The sequence below is a fragment of the Lynx rufus genome, unplaced genomic scaffold, assembly GCF_022079265.1.
Source record: "Lynx rufus isolate CCGP_SWC_20201006 ecotype Redwood Valley unplaced genomic scaffold, mLynRuf1.p SCAF_26, whole genome shotgun sequence".
NCBI classification, from domain to species: Eukaryota; Metazoa; Chordata; class Mammalia; order Carnivora; family Felidae; genus Lynx; species Lynx rufus.
The window spans coordinates 7,530,180-7,551,601 of record NW_025814841.1 but is presented as its reverse complement, the minus strand read 5'-3'; the positions used below and the strand labels follow the sequence as shown (position 1 = coordinate 7,551,601).

Below are 21,422 nucleotides of genomic sequence, written 5' to 3'. Positions count from 1 at the left end.
AAAGAAGAAGCAGAGACACATAAGAGATAGTACTAATGTCATTTGGGATTTTCATTCTTAATTTAACGAATTTAAATGTGGTGCTCTTCATCCAACATAACTACAATTTAACATTTCTTGGGTAACATAAAATTTGAGAAACTATATATAGCTCACTACCAGTTTTAAAATATGTGACCTGAAATCATTCCAGAATATTTTAAGACAAATTTGGCAAAGCATTTATTTTGTAAATAGCATAGCACTTTGTGTAGGTTTTAAAATAATTTTAGAATTAGTTACAGATGATTTAAAGTTTGTCATTCTTTCTTGGGGGCAAATATTTTAAGTCTTAAGACAGGCACAGTACCACAGTGCTGACCACACATTATTATGCAGTTTTCATTGTTTCCAGTCAAGTTATTGTGGCCTCCTGTGTAGCTAGATTTATTCTATTATCCAAGGCTCAATTTCAAAGATTCTAGTTTTAATCTTATGAGCTATATTTGGTCAAGGTATTTTGAGTGTTCAAACTTGTAAGAATCCGAATCTACTTAATATCACCATTTATAGTTTAAATGCTTATTTATATTACATATAAATAAATATCTTATATATATGGAATTTAAATATAAATGATTCAGGTAGTAATTAAGCATTGGAAAATAACCTGTATCTAAAAATATAGTGTGACCCTGGCTCTGTGTGGGCATATCCAGCACAACGGAGAAAAAACAAGAAGGAAATAAAACTACGTTAATAGTTATTTGGAGCAGCAGGGCTTTGACTAGTTTCAATTTTTCTTTTTTATTTATTTTCTAATTTATCTTTATTGAGGCATTAGTATGTTTCATTTTGACTGGTTTTAACTTTCCTTCTTTATATTTTCTAGTTTATGACTGATTTTGATTTTTCTTCTTTATTCTATTTCCTAATTTATCTTCAGTGGAGTACTAGTAACTCTCTAATTAGAAATTAAGTATTTTCAATTTATTAAAACTAATTTGGCTACTTAAAAAGATGTCTACAATATCTACACATACAAGTGCTAGTAGAACTGCAAAGTCAACTCTATGTCATAGTAATCTAATTTGCATCACTTGACATCTAAAGAATAAGTGTTAATAAATATTCCAATACTAAGTATATGGTTAAAAATCATTTCACAAAATACTTTATAGCTGCATTAAAAATGGCTTTATCTCATAATTTATATCAATCTTTGGTACATTAATAAAAAGTATAAAAGAAGAAAAGGAATTTTGCTTTTACTCCTGAAATTTATGAGTGCTTATTTTTTCTCAAGTATATTTTATTTAAAAATAACATACATAAGAATGAAGATATCAAAATGCATCCTGGGTCTTACCCCCAGATATTCTGATTAAGTAAGTCCAAATTAAAAATCAGCAATCTGTGGCTTATATAAGGACGCACCTGATTCTGGTACAGGTAGTCCAAGAGACCATAATAGATTATTTTTTTCCTCTTTTATTCCTCAGCTAGATCTGTGGTCACCTTCACTCCATGCAAAAATCATTGTATTTTCCCAATAGAACACATTTTCTGTGGTCTCCAAGGTAAAATGAATACATCCCCAGCAGTTGCATAATGCAATCCACTAGGATGAAAGAAGAGGAAGTCAGAACTTCTATTTATATCTGTATCTCATTTCCTTAAGTTCTATTTCTACATGTTTTACAATATATATAATACTGATATAGTAGTGTGTTGCTATTTCTGCGTGTTGTATAATGTATATAATTATTGTTACAGTAGTGTTATAATAAATGCAAATGTTAACATTTATCAAAGGTTACTTTTAAATAGCAGTTAAATTATTTACCACATTTGTCTCTGGGATAGTATATTTGCTTTTTTGATGCTATAGTAAATGTTTCACATTTCAAAAATAGACAATAGACCCTTTACTATCAAGCGGCAACTATATTTTATATGTGTGCTTCTCTACTGCCTTTTGTTCTTATTATCAGGTAATGCTTTTCCTTGGACTATCAGCTTGCATCATTTCAGCATGTATACCCTTTTTGGAAAACAAGTGACACTTTGCCTAGTGGAACCTATGGGTTGTACCTCTACTCTAGCTGTTACATCTCAAAAACTACTTGCTACAGGACCTGATACAAGGCATTCATTTGTTGTCTGTCTCCATGTTGACCTAGAGTCACTTCAGATAAAATGCTCAAATCCTCAGGTTAGTATATTTGATTTATGAAAGGAAATTTAAAATAATGTGATTTAAGAACAATTGTTATCAATTTTGTGAAGGGTTTCTCTTCTGTTTTGTGTCCTAAGTTATTTTTAACAGAGTCATCAAGATCAGAATGGTTAGATTAAGTATTGCTTTGAAGCTCTCTCAAGTTTTGTAATTTAAACTCTTCTGAAAATGTAATGGTGGCAGCATAAATGCATCTTTTGGCTGAAAGAATGAAATCAGTTGCAGATGTGAAGTGTTTAAAGCTGAAGAACTACTTTATTATCAGACTGGAAGAGACTGTTAAAGTGATCAAATATAATTTTCAGCCAGATTCTCACCCAGGACTTCTTTTGCTCAACATGTAATATTTTTTAAAAAGCATTGTTTAGTACTTAAGAAATATATTTTGCTAATCCTGTAACATTTTAGTTGCTGTAGGCCAAACATACTGAAATCTGTCGTGTTACAATTTCATATAAATTCCAATTCCTGAAGTATACAAATTACTAATTGCATACAGATAATTTGTTTCTTTCACCTCAAGCAGACTGTGATATACTTTCTACATAGATTATCAGTGTTGAATACTATTTGAAATTATATTTTGAAATAACTCTTTTTAGATAGGTGTGTATTCTGACAGGTCAATGTTGATCTAAGTTTCTCTCAGCATTAGTGATTACAAACCACTAATTAAGCCAATTTTAGAGTGTGTTTTTTAGAGCGGGTCCAAATATTATTTCATATTTTATAGAGTCTCCTTACTGATACCATCCTCCTTCCTTCTCCTCTTCTCCCTGCCTGGTTAGTGGAAGATGAATTAAGGGACCTAATGGTTGCCAGATTTCTAAATATCATGTGAAGTGGCACAATGTAAATTCTGACTAGACTGTGAAAGTTTTTCAACATATATTACAATCTCCTAAAATAAGTACTAAAAATAAAATGTAAAACTGCCAAGAGACAGCGCCCAAAGCCAATAGACATATTAAAGTGAAATACCAAAAAAAAAAAAAAAATCAAATAATCTAAACAAGTCAAGAAGTGGTAAAACGAGTTTAAAAACAGGGTAGAAACAGAAAACAGTAAAATGGTAGGGCTAAGATATTCTTACCAGTGATTATATTAAATGTTAATGATGTTAACTAGGAGTATTTAGACCATGAGCTAGCAAACTAAAGCCTGCAGGCCAAAAACCCATTTTTTACATTTTGTCTGAGGTTGCTGTTCTGCAGAAGTAAGTAGGAGCACCAGAAAACAGCATGGCTCCGAATATTTACTATCTGATCCTTTAACAAAAAAATGCTTACTGTCCCTTTAATGTTTACTCCTATTAAAAGGCAAAGATTGACAGAGTGGGGAAAACAGCAAGATTCCATTATATATTGCTTAAAACCAAAGCACTTGAAATATAAAAAAATGATACAATATAAATAAATGCATAGGAAAAATATACCATACAAACAGCAGAGGACGGCTGGATTTGCTTATTTTAATATCAAATAAACATAACGAAAAAGGGTATTACCAGAGATAAATAAGGATATGAAACTAAAATGGACAGAATTAAAGGGAAAAAATGGATGATTCTATTCAGTACTCTGTAGTAGGAACTTTTTTGCAACCTCCCTCAGCAATTATAAAACAACTAGATGAAAAATAATAATATGGAGATATAGAAGATGAAAAAAATTGACCACAGACATAGTAGGAAAGTTTTATAACATCTTTTTTAGTGATTGATAAAACAGATAAAAATAAAAAAATAATTGGAGGTAAAGTATGAAATACCCTACCAACTTGCCTTATCTAATTGACATTTATAGAACACCATATTGAACAACCATGGAATGAACATTTTTTTTCAGGTGTACATTCTCTCATTTTGTTTAAGAGATCAAAGTAAAGTACTGTATATTATCACAGTCAAAATATATTAGAAATCAGTAATTATCTAGAAAACTGTACAATAAACATGCTTCTAAATAATCTATGAATCAAAGACAAAAATCACTTGGAAATAAGAACATATTTTGGTTGAGTGACAATAAAAAAGGTGGATATAGTAAAGTACTCTTCAAGGGAAAACATAATTTTAAATATTAACATTAGAAATAAAGACCCTAAGTCATTCACTTATGGTTCCACTTCAGAAAGCTAAGAAAAGAATAAGATAAACCCAAATAAGTGAAAGGAAGAAAATAATAAAGATAAGAGCAGAGACGACTGTTACAACATAAGAAAGATAAACTACAAATTACCAATATTGGGAATGAAGGAGGAGGTTTATCACACAGATCCTACAGACTTTAAAAGCATTATAGAATATGGACAACTTTATGCCAGCAAGTGTAACAATATAGGTGAAATAGAAATTTTGACTAAAAAATAACTGATCAAAAAATAATACAAGAAGAAATAGAAAATCTGAATATCCTTATATATTTCTTTTTTTTTTTTCAACGTTTATTTATTTTTGGGACAGAGAGAGACAGAGCATGAACGGGGGAGGGGCAGAGAGAGAGGGAGACACAGAATCGGAAACAGGCTCCAGGCTCTGAGCCATCAGCCCAGAGCCCGACGCGGGGCTCGAACTCACGGACCGCGAGATCGTGACCTGGCTGAAGTCGGACGCTTAACCGACTGCGCCACCCAGGCGCCCCTATCCTTATATATTTGTAATAGAAATTGTGATATCAGAACAAGTTTATAAAGACCGTTTCAGGCCCCAATGGGTGAATTCTGTCAAATAGTCAAGGGAAAAAATAGAAAAGTTTTATAAATCTTTTTTCAGGGATACAGAATGGAGGATTCCTTCTCAATTTGTTTTATGAGCCAGTGTATATTTTTTATACATTTTATTTTAATGTTTATTTATTTATTTTGAGAGAGAGAAAGAGAGCACAAGCAGGGGAGGGTGGGGCAGAGAGAGAGAAAGAGACTTCCAAGCAGGCTCCATACTGTCAGCTCAGAACACAATGTGGGGCTCAATCCCATGAACCATGAAATCATGAGCTGAGCTGCAGTCAAGAGTCAGACGCTCAACCAACTGAACCATTCAGGCACCCCAAAGCCAGCATAATTCTGTTATCAAATCCTGAAAAAGAAGGAATTAGAAATCCCTCATGAAAATAGATGTAAAATTCTTAAACAAATATTAGCAAATCATTGTAGCAGTATATAAAAAAAGTTAATATGTTATAACAAAGTAGGATGCTTTAATATTCAAAAATCATTTGGTATAATTCACCATATCAGTAACAGTTGAGAAAAATCATACGATAATTTCTGTTAGAAGGAGGTGAAACATTTGACAAAATTTAACCAACCATTTATGATTAAAACTCTCAGCAAATTGAGAATATTAAATAAGAATTTAATATTAAAGAATACTAAAGAATTAATATTAAAGAATTTTTCAAAACTGTGAAGGACATATGTAGTAAATCAAACATCATACTTAATATCACACTGAATTGTTTTCAACTAAAATCAGAAAAAAGCCCAGAATGTGGGCTTTCATCACCTGTTGTATATCATCCTGGATGTTGTAGCCATTCCAATAAACCAAAGGAAATCAAAAGGCATAAAGATAAGAAAAGAAGTAAAACTCTGTTTGTATCTGACAAAATTTTTTTAAGAAAATCCTAGAGGAATTAAACAACTATTACTAGAACTAATAAAATTATCAAGGTTGCAGGAGACAATAGTAATATATAAAAAGTTATTTATTAATATATATTAGCAGCAAACAATTGGAAGGTTGAATGAATCCCTTCCATTTATACTGGTTTCCAGAAACATAAACAAATGAATCTAAAGATATCCAAGACCTTTACCGTAAAAACTGGAAAGCATTGCTGGGAGAACTTAACACCTAACTGGAGACATACTCCTGTTCACAGATGGATGAGTCAGTATTGTTCAAAGGGCAAAATTGATTTTGATACTGGGCATAATCAAGTTTAAAACATTTTCTCTTTGAAAGACTCAGTAACAGAGCAGAAAGCCAAACACTAAGAGAAAGTATTTGTAAAATATTCATCAAACTATTATGCAAAATATTTCTTTAAAGTTTATTTGTTTATTTTGAGAGAGAGAGAGAGAAAGAGAGAGAGAGAGCACATGAGCAGGTACGGGGCAGAGAGAGAAAGAAAGAGAATCTCAAGCAGGCTCTATACTAACAGTGTGGGGCCATACACAGGGCTAGAACCCATGAACTGTGAGATCATGACCTGAACCGAAACCAAGAATCAGACGCTTAACCAACTGAGCCACCCAGGTGTCCCATGTTATGGAAGATATTTAAAGAACCCTTTCTAGTTGTTAACGTGATGACAAAGAATAGTTTATATAATGGGAGTAAGATTTGAACAGACTTTCACCACTCAAGATGTTATTGGTCAGTAAGCACATGAAAAGATGCAGGTCATCATTCATCAGGAAAAATATAATGTAAAATGAAGACAACCCACTATACACAAATTAGATTGGCTGAAATAAAAATGAGCTTTGTGAACCATCTAGAACTCTTTGTATACTGTTGGTGGGAATGTAAAAATTATACAACTTTGAAAACAACTTGGAAATTCCTGAAAAAGTATGACATGCACTTACCATGTGACACAGCCATTTCTCCCTCAGTTTTTCCTTAGAGAAACACAAATGTATGGCTATGCAGAGACTTTTATGTGGATGTTTTTGGCAGCTTATTTGTATAGCCCAAAACTGATCACAACTCAAATGTTCATAAATAATTAAACGGTAATTAAACAAATTATGATCTATCTGTATAATATAATACTAGTCAGTCATCAAAGATCTGAATTATTGATAAAATGCAACGTAATGGATAAATATTGTAATCACTACACCAACTGAAGAAAGTCAGATAAAGAGTACTTACTGTATAATTACAACTATATAAAACGTTAGAATATGCAGACTACTATATTGTGACAGATTCCTCATTGCCTGGAGAAGGGAGTGGGAATGAGGAGGGAATGATTGTAACAACAAATTCCAAAAGGATATGAAGAAACTTAAGGAAAAAATAGAAAAATTTTTTATATTCATAGTTTAATAGTAGTTTAATCTCTATATGATAGACATCCAGCTACTACTTGGAGTTGTCCATCAGAGACCTTCTACTTTAGGAACTTATGAAAGTCATTATAGCCTTGAGAGGATTGTACCACTCTACATGTTCTGGACATCCATAGCCATCCTAGCTGAGAATAAATTCTATTGCTATTAGTGTTTTAGCCTGGAAATATATTATTTTGAATCTTTTTTTTTTTTAGAAAAAAACTTCTTTTACTTTGAGATTCTGAAGGGTATTGTGATTCCTGTGGAATCTTATTAAATGTCATGTTGTCACTCAAGTCCGAACTCTGGAATATCTTTATCAGATATCCACTTTGTTTGGAACAGAGGTCAGGTTTTGTTGTTGTTTTTAAATATAAACTGGTTCTAAGCAAAGTCATCACATAGGTTTTGGTCTGGTATTTCTTTCTCATGCCTGCTCACTCTTTTTGTCCTTAAACCTCCATCACCTGGCTCCCAAGCCCTCCTTGCTGCTCCCCAAATACCAAGATCTTTTTTTTTTTGAGAATTAAACCAAGGCTGAGTGAACCTCATGCCTCAAGAATGCCTTTACCCAAAATGTGATAATTCTTATCTTTTCATTTAATTCCAACTTTATCTTCTTGGTAAGTCCTCATAAACCAGCTCTGTTTAATTGTATCAGCTTCTATAACCAAAGCTGATCACAAGGTTGTTGGGAAGTTTCAGATATTTATGAAATATGTGAAAATACCTTGTAAATTCTGAAATATTATAGGAATGCCAACTGTGTTAGTTTTTAGATTGACTCCAATACAAAATGTGATACCCTCTTTGTAGATTTTTATGAGTATCTCTGGTAGGATGTAGCAGTCTTCCAGAGGGCTAGGAAGCCACAAAACAGTATAACACTTTGAAGAATCATTATGTATTCAGAGGTTTGGTAAAAAGTTGATACTGTTTTATATCCTTGTGTGCCAGATTAACCTAAATTTTAATGATAAAAACATGAGATTCTCTCTTGTGAGTGGTTGCTCTAGCATAGGCTTCCAGACTCCCTCTGGATTTTCACAATTACAAAAGATGGCTTGATTTTTCCCCCCAATTGCAGCATAATACTGAGTACTACAAGCCCAGTACTACATAAACCAACCAGAAATGAGGAGAACAAGGATGAATAAGTAATCTCACTCTGTCCTGTCTCCTCAAGGTCCTTTTAGGTGGACTAAGAATCAAGTTGACATGAGACAGATTAACAGGAGAAAATAAAATCTAGCAGTGTAAATATGGGGAATCCACACAGACATGGAAATTCCCATGACAGGCAAAATGAGTTATATATACTATTTTGGACTAAGGAGAAAGTCTGGGACTTCAGAGAAAATGAATGCAATTTATAGGAAGATGATAAAGAGTAATTGTCTAGTAAGCTAATGTTTGCTGGGCCACTTAGAAACCATGGGACTTAGAGGACTTTGATCAAACAGGCCTTGATAGGTTCCTCCCTATCTACCATGTCTAGTTCATATCATAATGTAGTTCTTTGTGGTGATAATTCTCTTCCTAGTGCAGGTCCTCTACCTAAATTCTTTGAGGCATTTGTGGGGGAGGCAGAGAGCTTTTCGTGAATCTGCTGGCATTGCTTTTTTGATTGTTACTTAGTTTAAAATAATCTTCATGCCAAAGTGGCTTGGCTCATCATGGGGTGGCCTGCCCTTGGCCCATACAACATGAGAAGGCCATGCCTTTCTTAATGCATCTGTTGAAATCCACAGATAAAGAGCAAATCTTGAAAGTGTCTTTAGAGAAATGACACATTACATATAAAACAACCAAAATTTGATTATTAGCTCACTTCTTCTGAGTATAGAGAGCAGAAGAATATAACATCTTTAAATTGCAGGGGGAAAAATACAGCTTCTCAACCCAGAATTCTAAATTAAAAAAAAATACATGTGTATGAATAAATATTAAATAAAGATATTTTCACATAAAAGAATCTATCACCTGTAGAACTGCACTACAAGAAATCCTAAAGGAAGTCCCTCATACTGAAAGGAAATGAAACCAGATGTTTGATCTTTTTTTTTCAATATATGAAATTTATTGTCAAGTTGGTTTCCATACAACACCCAGTGCTCATCCCAACAGGTGCGTTCCTCAATACCCCACACCCACACTCCCCTCCCTCCTACCCCCCCATCAACCCTGTTTTCTCTCAGTTCTTAAGAGTCTCCTATGTTTTGTGATCATCTTTTTAAATGTTTCTTGGCCATTGAGTTTGCTCTTTTGTGAATTGGCAATTCAAATTGTTTACATTAGTTTGTATTTTCCTGATTATTAATAAGGTTGAGCAGTTTTTAAATGTTTATTGGTCAATGAATTTGTTTTACTAATTGATAATTCATATCATTTACACAGGTTTTCTGTTAAATTTCTTAGCAATTCCAAGAGCTTCCCTTAGGCACTATGAATACAAACCCTGAATTTGTAATGCAGTTATTTGCCTGTATGGCATCTGTTACCAAAAATGTTCAATCTTTCTTGATGAAATATTATCTATAGGTCTTTTTTTTTTATTTTCCAGGTATCCTGCCTTATAAAAAGAGTATAATGGCCCCTAAAATACAAACATCCATGTGTATCCTAAAATTTCATTTATGATTTTTATTTTTAAAATTAATGACTCAATATAACACCGCCTTTTTTGTGAGTGGTTATTCCATCTGTTTGGTTTTTGTGTTTGTGAAGGATAGTGCTTCTTGAGTCCTTTTTTTGTGTCATGGACCTCTTTGAGAATCCAACAAAAGCTATGAGCCTGTTCCCTAGAACAATGTGTATATCCACTAAGTTTTGCATATACTCTCAGAAGCTTTTATACTTTGTAGCCAGTGTATAAGATTCTTGATTCCATTTTAAGGAAATAATTTCTTCTTAAATATCATTTTTTTTGTTTATCCATTAGAGTCATATCAGAAGTTTTGACACTGGTATATTAATTTGATTTATTATTGCTTAGATACAAAGCCTGCAAGTAGTTGATGTATTTCATCATTCATTCATTCATTTATTCATTCATTCATTTATTTATTTTTAATGTTTATTTATTTTTGAGAGAGACAGAGACAGCGTGCGAGCTGGGGTGGGGTAGAGAGAGGAGACACAGAGTCCGAAGCAGGCTTCAGGCTCCAGCTGCCAGCACAGAGCCCGATGTAGGACTCAACTCACGAACCGTGAAACCATGACCTGAGCTGAAGTCAAACACTCAACCAACAGCCACTCAGGCACCCCACTGTATTTGAAAATATAGTGTGCAACTCTGTATGTAGGGCAGACCCAGGATAAATTCATTGTCATATTAGGCATTATTGTGGGTCTCTGTATCAACTATGGTGAACTAAACTATTATGTCAGTTCCTAGAACTCATTGCCATTCAAGGGCCTTCGACACTATAAATATTTAACACAGTTGAATAATGAGAGTTTTTTTTTCTAGGGATGATTTTCATTAACCCTTGCCTTTATCTTAACTGTTTTACCAAAGTTACCCAATTCTCTTTAATGTGTTTAGTCACTGTTCTCTTTAACCTTAAAAATTATGTTTATTCTAAAATTAAAGGAGCCTGTAGAATCCTCTTTTTAATATAATAGAGTTTCAGTTTTCCCTTAGCCAATAAATTGATATATTTTGTCTCGCTATAAGGCATTTCCAGGAACATAAAACCATCTTTGCCATTTTGGGTTTTAGGTATGTGAAACTAGAGGAAGAAGAGGTTTTATGCTCCTTTTTTATCCTGTTTATTCATTGTTTTTATTGCTAAGTTATGTTCAGTTTTCAGTAAGGAAGTAGAATTTGGCATTACTGTCTAAGAGCACACCATTGAGTTTAGACAAAACTAGATTTGTATTTTTTGTACCACTAATTTTTAATTTTTCTGAGTCCCCTGATTTTTATTTTTATCTTTATGCAAAATTAGACTGGGTAAGGATTATGCTTTATATGCAAAGGCTTTTTTTTTTGTTTGCTTGTTTTTAAGTTTTTGACAAAAGTCTTTTCTCTTTTTTGAAATTGAGTTTTAATGATTAGTGATAACCTGCATACCAAATGAGCTAGCCTTTTAAAATATATATTCACTTAGAGCTCTTTGGTGTTCAACATGGAGTAGTAATCACTTGTTGAAATTCCATTCTCTTGCTTGATTTCCATTGAAATTGTATACCCATGGTTTTCTTCTACCTACCTTTATGATTACTCTTCTCTCTCCTAATACCTTGCAAAACAAGTCCTTCTTCGCTAACTGGATAGAGCCTTTCGATGCCCCTACATCATCTCCTGCACTTGGCTATTGCTCTTGGTATTCTTAAGACTGCAGTGGCTTTTTGCATCCACTTAAATCATGTCTCTTCTTTAGAAATGTATCGGCTTGAGGCTTCTCTCAGCCTCTCCAATCCAAGTAAATCTCCTATGTGATTGGTTATAGAGTAAATGAGAAAATAGATGTGAAATTAAGTTTTAAATCGTGAAACATTACATTTTTGATATTCATTAGGTATTCGATACACAAGATATTGATATTCAGTCATCTTCATACATAGTGTATATAAAGCTGCCTCACATGGTGCTCATCTTTAAGAAAGTTTTAAAGTTTTATTGGGATATACTTACATCCAATGAACTGCACATGTTTAAATTAATGCTAGGATATTTGACATATGTACACCCATGAAACCATTCTCAGAATCAAGATAATGCATACATCCATCATCCTCAAAAGTTTCTTTATGCCACTTCATAATCCTCCATTTTACTTCTTACCCCATCCCAGGCAACCAGTAATTCTGTCATTATGGATACTTGTCATTTGCTAAGATTTTGTATAAATAGAATCATACAGTTGTATTCTGTGTCTCTGTCTCTCCTTTTTTTTTTTTTTTTTTTTTTTTTTTTTAAACCTAGCTTCTTTCATTCAGTATAATTATTTTCAGGTTAGGTCATGTTTTTCATGAATCCATAGTTGATTTCTTTTTATTGATAGATATTCTGTTGCATGCATATACTACATATTATTTGTCCCCTTACTGGTGAAGATTTGAGATTTTTTTCCAGTTGTGGATTATTACAGAAAAACTGCTATGAACGTTTGTGTTCTGTCTTTGTGTGGATATAGACTTTCATTTTTCTTGGGGAAACAAGAGTGCAATGGCTGGATCCTATGGTAGATGTATGTCTTTTTCAGAAACCACCAAACTATTCTACATTTTGCATTCTGATCAGCAGTAAATGAGAGTTTCATCTTTGCCAATATTGTTATGGTTAGGCTTTTTGATTTTAGACATTTTAATAGGGGGGTAGTGATAGCTTTCATTGGCAGTTTTCAGTACAGCTTGAAGGATAAGAATTGAATATTTATCTTCATATTTTTTTATTTTTTTAAAACCTTTGAATTTGGCAAGTCTGAATTCTGTGATAGTAACTTTCTCCTTTGAAAATAAAAATATGTTTATAGTTTATGTCTGTGTTTGCTTGGCACATTAATTATGCACATACTTAGTGCCATTCATACATAATTATTGAAGGATAACAGTTAAAGGAAATAAGAAATAGTGACAATAAAAGCATCAGTTCTCTTAAATAAATTAACTTTATGCCCTTAGAAGTATCTAGAAGTTGTTTTCTTTGGTGTATGCTCTCCTTATTTGTCAGTTTTAATTGTTTAAGAAGAAGTAAATCTTTTTTCAAAATACGGTTTGCAATAAAATTGTTTCTTTTTAGGGAGAACTCATTCTTGATTATGAAAGACAAAAGAATTTGAACTAAAATTTTTCTAAGAGGTGTTTCGTAAGATCTCTAGCCATTAGATGTTTTTTTTTTAAAGCAAAAAGAGCTATAACCTGAGATTTGAGACTTCATCACACAAAAAGCAGGAGAAAACTGTAACCTAAGTACTGTTTTATATCAAATAAGGGTTGACAACAGTGTTTTTATGCATCTGTTCTGCCCACATAAGAAGCCAGCTTTATCATCTGGATGTGTCCTGGGGCTGAAACTTCTTATAAATATGAGAATTTCACCTTTTTTTTTTTTTAATGGCAAGCAGAATATGGTATCCAGCTGTGGATTTGCTTATATATTTTGTTTGCATTTTTTTCCTTGGGCTTGTTTTATACAGTGTATGGCAATATGTTGTCATACAAATTCTGTGATTAATGCTTATTTATGAAATCTTGTGTAAATATCTTAGAACTTAGTCAAACAATGTGCAAGTTAAACAATTTTTTTCCTCTGAATATTGGAATGACAAATCTAAGGGGAATGGTAGGTTGAATAGTTTATGTTCTTTATCTATAGCAAAGTCTTATATGTAACATTTTCCTTTTACCATTCTATGTTATGTCATTCTTTTCCACTTTATTTTACTGGGTGAGAAATCCTGTTTCAGATTTATTCCTCAGAAAAGTAGGGAGAATTTAAATGTGGAAAACATTTAGAAATAAGAATGGTAATTATTTCATGTGTAATTAAATAATCATATTTACTAGTATACATTTGACATCTAATTCTGATACCTCTGTTTAAGAGGCATTTCTTTGTGTTCTATTAGTTGTGTATTAAAAGCAATCCACTCTTTCATAATAAGCTGTTTAATTAACATTATTGCTGTATTAACACTGTTTTTCCAAAAAAAGTAAATTGCTCATAAAATATCAAAGTTTGAATATGTGGCAAACATCAAGTATGGGTAAATTCATTATATCTGCTTCAAATTCAAATCACGATAAAATACTTAAAATTGTAAACTTGCTGTATGAATTGTTCTTTGTATATCTCATCTGATTCATAGTATCATAAAATATTCATGATCATATGTATTATTATAATATATATATTAGATAATTATCATAGATTACAGATCATGATATAATATCATGATTGGTGATATACTGATAGATTTTTATTTCATATATTCTTATTTCCCTGGACTTGTTTTAATTTTTTCACATGTAGTAATTTAGTCAATTGTGACTGGAAGTTGAAAGACTCGTTTTCCCTTTTTCTTCTGCTCAGGTGCAGCTTTTCTATGAACTGACTGAGATCATGAATAAGGTCTGGAATAAGATTCAGAGGAGAGGTAATCTCAGTCCTTCATCAGCCTATGCAGAAACCGTGGCGGGGCCTGTCCCTGGTTCTCCAGTGAGAAGCAGTGTAGGCACTGCTCCTCCAGATACCAGCACATGCAGCCCATCTGCTGATGTTGGAACTACTACTGAGGTAAGTGTTTCTGAAAGGTTCTGCTGCCAGTGAAGGGTGATATATACCACAGAGTTCTATATCAGGGCTGAGAATGAAGATGACCTCATTTCTGTGGAAGCTGGCAGGTTCAGAAGGCTCATGGGGAGCTGTGGTAGCAGTGGCTATTTATTAATGTTCCTTTTAGGTCCAAGTATTTTAATTGCTTTCAGTAGGTAGTGGGGTAGTTCGGGACATTCGGGTTCTATGAAATGGAAAAAACTGAGACACAGTAAAGGTATGTTTCCTCAGGAGTATGGAAACTTAAAAGCTGAGTGAAAAAGTGGCTTATGCTTACCTTTCCCCTACCCTCTCTGCCCCTGCCCTTTTTGTGAACCAGGGTATTATTGTTATCTTTACGTTAGTGGTTTTTAATCCTGTCAAACCCAAAATCCTCACCTTCTCTCTTCCAGTCATAAAAGTCTTTCTTTTCATTTTTAACACCCTAACCTCACCCAACATGCCAGTGCCTGTTTTATAACAAACATTTTATAATGCCCCTTTACTATCCTTGTGAAAAAAAAAAAAAAAACAATGTAATGCACATATACATAATATTTCAAAAATATCTAATAGCTCAAAATGTAAAGGATTAAAGGAATATAATTCAAAGTATAATAATATATATTTCAATATATGTGTAAGTGCTCAGGCATGACTATGTTAGAAGAAGACATGATGAAGTACACAGTACATACAATTACTGTGAATTTGACTGATAACAAATAGACTTGTTCCCATCTGTATCCAGTACCACGAGTGGTACTGTTGTGGCATCATTTATTGGTGGCATCATTTTCTGAAGTAGCAGCAAACTTGGTAGAGTTTTGAATAAAGCAAAATTTATGCTTCCTTTCTTTTCATTTATATTTTATTTACATTTCTGGAACTCTTAGTGTATAATTATAATAAAATTGTGCAGAAATGCCAAAAAAATAATGTTTAGATCTAAAGCTGAATTCAGTTTTATTTCCAAATATATTTCCAAGATTTTCACCTGTGTAAATTTCTATGAGATCATTTTGCTTTTCAGGACTGCCTTATTCATGATAGAAGCTCTTAATTCCCCCTAATCCTAACTCTTAAATGCCGGTAGTGACACCCAATCATTGAGTCAACCAGAAATATCCTAATACATTTCCCAAACACAGGGGTGAACTTGGCACGACTGAGAACTACTATAATAGATAGAGGTAGAAGTTATGTTATTGTTTTTGCATGAAGACATGTTCTATGGAAACATAGCTTTGGCAAAGTACAGAATGGGAAGAAGCATCAGGTAAAGGGGATGTTATTATTTTTTTTAAACACTAAAGGCAATCAAACTCAGTTAAATGGACCTTTTTTTTTTTTAATTTGCTTTGAGGCTTTAACACATTAGAGTAGATCTGTTTGACAACTGCACAAGCAACTTCTCTATCCCCGTTCATTCTACATTCTGAGAAACCAGTGACCCAAGTGATGGGTTTTACTCCACACTCCAAATGAGGAATAAGTCCAGTCTAGAAATGTGCAGTTATGAGGTCGATGGGGCATATCCCTTCTAGGGTAAAAACTTGATTTCATGGAGTTCCTACAGTTAGAATACAAAAGCTCCTGCAGTTTAAAAACAACAGCCACTCTATTGAATGTAATAGTTTTCAAACTTATTTAACCAAAGACTCTTTTCCACAAATTATCATTGCACAGAATACACTTTGTGAAATACTTTAGAAGAGTAATCAAAGCTTGGGGTGACAAGTTGCTAACAAGGATAGTATAAGTGAAATTAATAAGTGAAGTTAAGTCATAGAGACATTCCACTGGCAGAAAGGAGAGTGTTCCATTAAACAATTGTCTGCTAAGTACTTTATTTACTGGGATGTCCAGATAAACATGACTACCTATTTTGGGAAGTGGGCTTTTAGAAAGAGACATTTAAAAAAACATTGAAAGACTGGAAAAGACAAGGCTTTCATGGAGTGGTCGCACCTGTTGGTCATAGATCTAGGGACTGCCATTCATACAAAGTACAGTATAAATGGTGCTCTCTATTGTGCACTGTCCAACCTACACAAAAGGACATGGTAGCCCTAATATGAGATGTCATAGAGATTAACATGCCCTGTAATTATAGAAGTATGATTAACAAATTTATTCTCTGGTATCTTTGGGTGTTTTGCAGAGGAAGTAATGCTTGAGAAGAATCTTGAAAATAAATATAACATTAGTAGCAGTTTTGTTTTATTAGGTGTGTTATAATAGAAAAACCCAGAAGAATGATGTCCTCATGAGCCAAAATGGGGAAATTAATAAAGGGAGAGATTAACAAAGGGAGAAATTTTCTCAGTCACATAAAAAGAAATTCATTCTAGGGTGTCTGGGTGGCTCAGTCAGTTAAGTTCAAGCTCTGGATCTCAGCTCAGGTCTTGATTGCAGGGTTGTGAGTTTAAGCTCCACACTGGGCATGGAGCCTACTTAACAAAAAAAATTAAAAAAATAAATTCTGATTTCTATAACAAGATCCTTACATTCCTGCAATTCATTTAAATTTAAAATATTGAGGATTCTTTCTGATTGAGTTGTAAACATAAGCAATGAAAATGTTCATTAGTGAGCTTATTAGTTTTGCGTTAGCCATGGATTTAATCTGACCTATGTGAAAAAGATCTGAAAATGAAAGAATCATAATGCAAAAGACGTATTCATTGGAGGAAGACCATGTAAAGCAGCTTGCAAAAGGTAATACAGACTTACGAAAGAAAAAGTGGCAAATATTTTCAGAATGTACCATCTTCTCTTGTTTACAACTGTGGTCGAGAAAAGAGGTGAGTAGTCCAATATGGATTTGAAACCTACAGTTATTTGGGATACTTGTTCCCTGAGAAATATCTTAACATAATTTAGCTCCTTTATTTGCCATAAATGGCAGGAAGATTTTTGTGAATACTGTTAGGATAATCAGTGTTAGGGCTTTGATCTAACTTTGCAAATTAGAAGGAGGTGTCTATGTATTGAATATTTAATGTTTAATTTCTCCTCTCAAGAAAATAGTTATATGGGGATCAAGGTTAACTATGTATCCATATGAGTTTGAATTTACCCCTTTGAGAATTAGCCAGTAAATGATGACATCTGAAAATACAATCATTGTTTTCTCCTGTGTGTATGAATGCTCCATCTATGACTCAGTCTGTGGTTTAATTCATCCAGAATTCAAACTTTGTGCCCAAGTTTTCATTTCTCATTTCTCTTTGTTTATTGTGCTGCTAGAACTGTGTATAAATGATCTTTGTAATTTTCATTCCTTTACTTTTGAGTTCTAGCATATTAGATATGTTACTGTGATCCTTTGGATTCCATTTTTAACTTATTTTTATTAATTTTGAAGAATTTGGCTGTATATTTGAATGTGTTACTTACTCAGTGGGAAATACTGGATGTGAAATAACTCGCCACTACCATCCATCCCCTCTTATCTTTATTATTAGTGCATAACCCTAATTTAAGCAACCCGTACAATGTTTGGTGTGCAGATTCGGTTTTAAACACATTGTTCTTGAATATGTGGATGTTAAATGATTTGGGAATATCAACTCATTATGACTGAAATAAATCTGATTTATTATACTCTACAGCATGTATATATTAAGTCCCTGCAAATATATTATGATATGAACTCATAAAACTATATGAGTTTATTTTTTAAAAAGTTTTGGTCTTTTGTTTTAAACATAATTATTTTATATTTTTTATCAGATTTGTCCAGATTTTTTGAGAGTCTAATCCTGTTGTTAACTCTTGCACTTAGTAGATTGCTTCCTTATGTGTTATGTAACCTTATATTAAGAGTTTTTCATTAGCCTATGAGACTTTTACATAGTGGTTGAGGCCCTATTCCCACAGAGGTTTTGTGTGTTTATATCTTTGATGGACTACAGGGGTTGTTTCTAGCCTGAAACCCCTTTACTTTTAATTTCATATCTAGAAGTTTTTTGAAAACATTTGGCAGTATAAAATCAAGCCCTCAAACCTATATATACCTCAGAATTGTGTTTAAAAGTTTCTAGGATACCTTGTCTATCTATGCTAAGATACATAAGTCTTTCCTTTTTGGGGTTTATTCTGTTGTGTTTTCACATTTTTTTAATTGGATACTTAATATTCATCTTTAAAAAATTAAACATTTAAAACAGAGTCTTTTTATCCTAAGAGGAATTTATAACATGGCATGGATATGTGCATACACATAATATGTAGGTGGACTGCAAAATTTAGCTCATAATGGATTCTGCTTCCTAGACACAATTCTGTACCACATAGAAGGAGGAGCAAAACTTTTGTTATATAAGTAAAAATATAAAATGCTGAGTGTATGTGAGAATACTGATTTACCACTCAACCAAAAGTAAAAATTAACAGATTAACCTCTAATGTTGTAAGTTTTGCTTCATGGCAAAATTTGACTTACATTCTTATCCTTCATTGATTCAGTGATTAAAATTGCTTCTAGTTTAAAAAATATGTGTTGTGTGTGTGTGTGTGTGTTTAACATCCATCACCATACATAGTTACAAGTTATTTTTTCTTGTGATGAGAACATTTAAAACCTACTCTCTTACCAACTTTCAAACACACAATACAGCATTATTACCTATATAGTCATCATGCTGTGCATTACATCCCCAGGACTTATTTATTTTATACCTAGAAGTTTTTGTCTTTTAACCCTGGGCACCTATTTTGACCCATATTCACTTTAAATTTAACTGAAAATAAGTGCATTATAAATAATTACTGGAGATTGAGGGATGAACCACCTCATGCCAGATTTTTTAAGTTTTTATTTAAATTACAGTTAGTTACCATACAGTGTTATATTAGTTTCAGGTGTACAATGTAGTGATTCAACACTTCGATACAACACCCAGTGCTCATCACAGCAAGTTCACTCCTAATCCCCTTCACCTATTTCACCCATCCTCCCACCCACCTTCCCTCTGGTAACCATCAGTTTGTTCTCTATAGGTAAGAGTCTGTTTCTTGGTTTGCCTTTCTATTTTCCCCCTTTGTTTGATTTGTTTCCTCACTTCCACATATGAGTGAAATCAAATGGTATTTGTCTTTCTCTGACTGACTTTGCTTAGTATTATACTGTCTAGTTCCATCCATGTTGTTGTAAATAGAGAGATTTAATTCTTTTTATGGCTGAGTAATTTTCCATTGTGTGTGTGTATACACATATACATATATATGTATAATATATACACACCACATCTTTTTATCTATTCATCTACCAATGGACACTTCGGCTCTTTCCATATCTTGGCAATTGTAGATCATGCTGCCATAAACATCAGTGTGCATGTATCCCTTTGAATTAGCATTTTTGTGTCCTTTGGGTAAATAGTAGTTACCCAATTGCTGGATCATAGGGTTGTTCTATTTTCAACCTTTTGAGGAACCTCCATACTGTTTTCCAGAATGGCTGCACCAGTTTGCATTTCCACCCACAGTGCAGAAGGGTTCCCCTTTCTCCATATTCTTGCCAGCACACCTGTTGTTTCTTGTGTTGTTGATTTCAGCAATTCTGACAGTTTTGAGGTGATATCTCCTTATAGTTTTGATTTGTGTTTCTCTGATGATGAGTGATGTTGAGCTTCTTTTCATGTGTCTGTTAGCCATCTGGATGTCTTCTTTGTAAAAATGTCTATTCATGTTGTCTTCTGCCCATTTTGTAATTGGATTATTCATTTTTTTTTGGTGTTGAGTTTTATAAGTTCTTCATATACTTTGGATATGAACCCTTTATCAGGTATGTCATTTGCAAATATCTTGTCCCATTCTATAAGTTGCCTTTTAGTTTTGTTGATTGTTTCCTTTGCTCTACAGAAGCTTTTTATTTTGATCAAGTCCCAGTAGTTTATTTTTGGTTGTTTCCCTTGCCTCAGGGGACATATCTAATAAGGAGTTGCTATGAGGTCACCTTATATTTGTTGTGCTTATTTATATCGATTATGTATCTAGGGAATGCTTTGAAATCACAGTTTTGAATTTTTCATTTATAATTAATATTTGCATTCAAAGAAGTTCATAAATTTTTAAAAATTGCTACTATATAAAGTACTGTTTTTCTCATTTGCATCAAATACATTCATTATTTTGACTATGAAGAGTTCACTACAAATGAATCTGGTTTTAAAAAGTACACTCTTAATTATTTGTATTAAGTAGGAGTATTTGTTTATATGATCCTTGGGTGATTTATACTTTATGAGTAATTTTTTTAATGTTGACATGTTGGTAGGAAGTACCATACTTTTCAGTGAATATAGCTCTAGCTTCCTGAATATCAATCTGGATGGTGGTAGAAGGGGAAATAGGCGTAAGAGGCGTAAGTACGAAGCTTAAAAACAGTTCATCATTTTCCCCACCCTTGCATTGAAATAGAGAGAGCAAAGGTAGTGGAAACCACAGCAGGCCACTTGTCACTGTTGACTTAAGTACAAACCGTGGTGGAAGTGTTTAGCCCTTTGGGAAGTTTTGTGATTGAACAAGAATGCTGGAGTTATTTTGATAAGGGAGTGGAGCAGTGTGGCCAAAACTATGATCATCCCTGAGCTCTAAAGCAGGCCAAGGATGAAGGGCTGCAGTGTTTGCTCTTCCAGATGAACAAAGATAAATTCAGCTAGGAAAATAAACTCAGTCTTTTGGTCAATTTGCAACAGAATGGTGAAAGAATTGAACTGTGTATTTTAGAACTTGGCATAAAGAGGTGTGGGAAAATAGTTCAGCATCTTCAATTCTGGCTCTATTTTTGCTATAGATTTGGAAATGGAGCAGAAAATTAATGCACAAACATATTTAACAATACCACACCAAATGTTGTAAATC

The 21,422-nt window shown here is 33.1% G+C and overlaps 1 protein-coding gene across 2 annotated transcripts in view; it reads left to right on the top strand.

Moving 5' to 3' along the window:
* Positions 1-21,422, top strand: part of VPS13B (vacuolar protein sorting 13 homolog B) — an 806,197-nt gene that overhangs the window by 433,377 nt on the left and 351,398 nt on the right. For both annotated transcript variants that reach the window (XM_047088880.1, XM_047088879.1), the window contains exons 24-25: positions 1,974-2,194; positions 14,328-14,531. In XM_047088880.1, the coding sequence (XP_046944836.1) occupies positions 1,974-2,194; positions 14,328-14,531 (425 nt within the window). The remainder of the gene's footprint in view (positions 1-1,973; positions 2,195-14,327; positions 14,532-21,422) is intronic.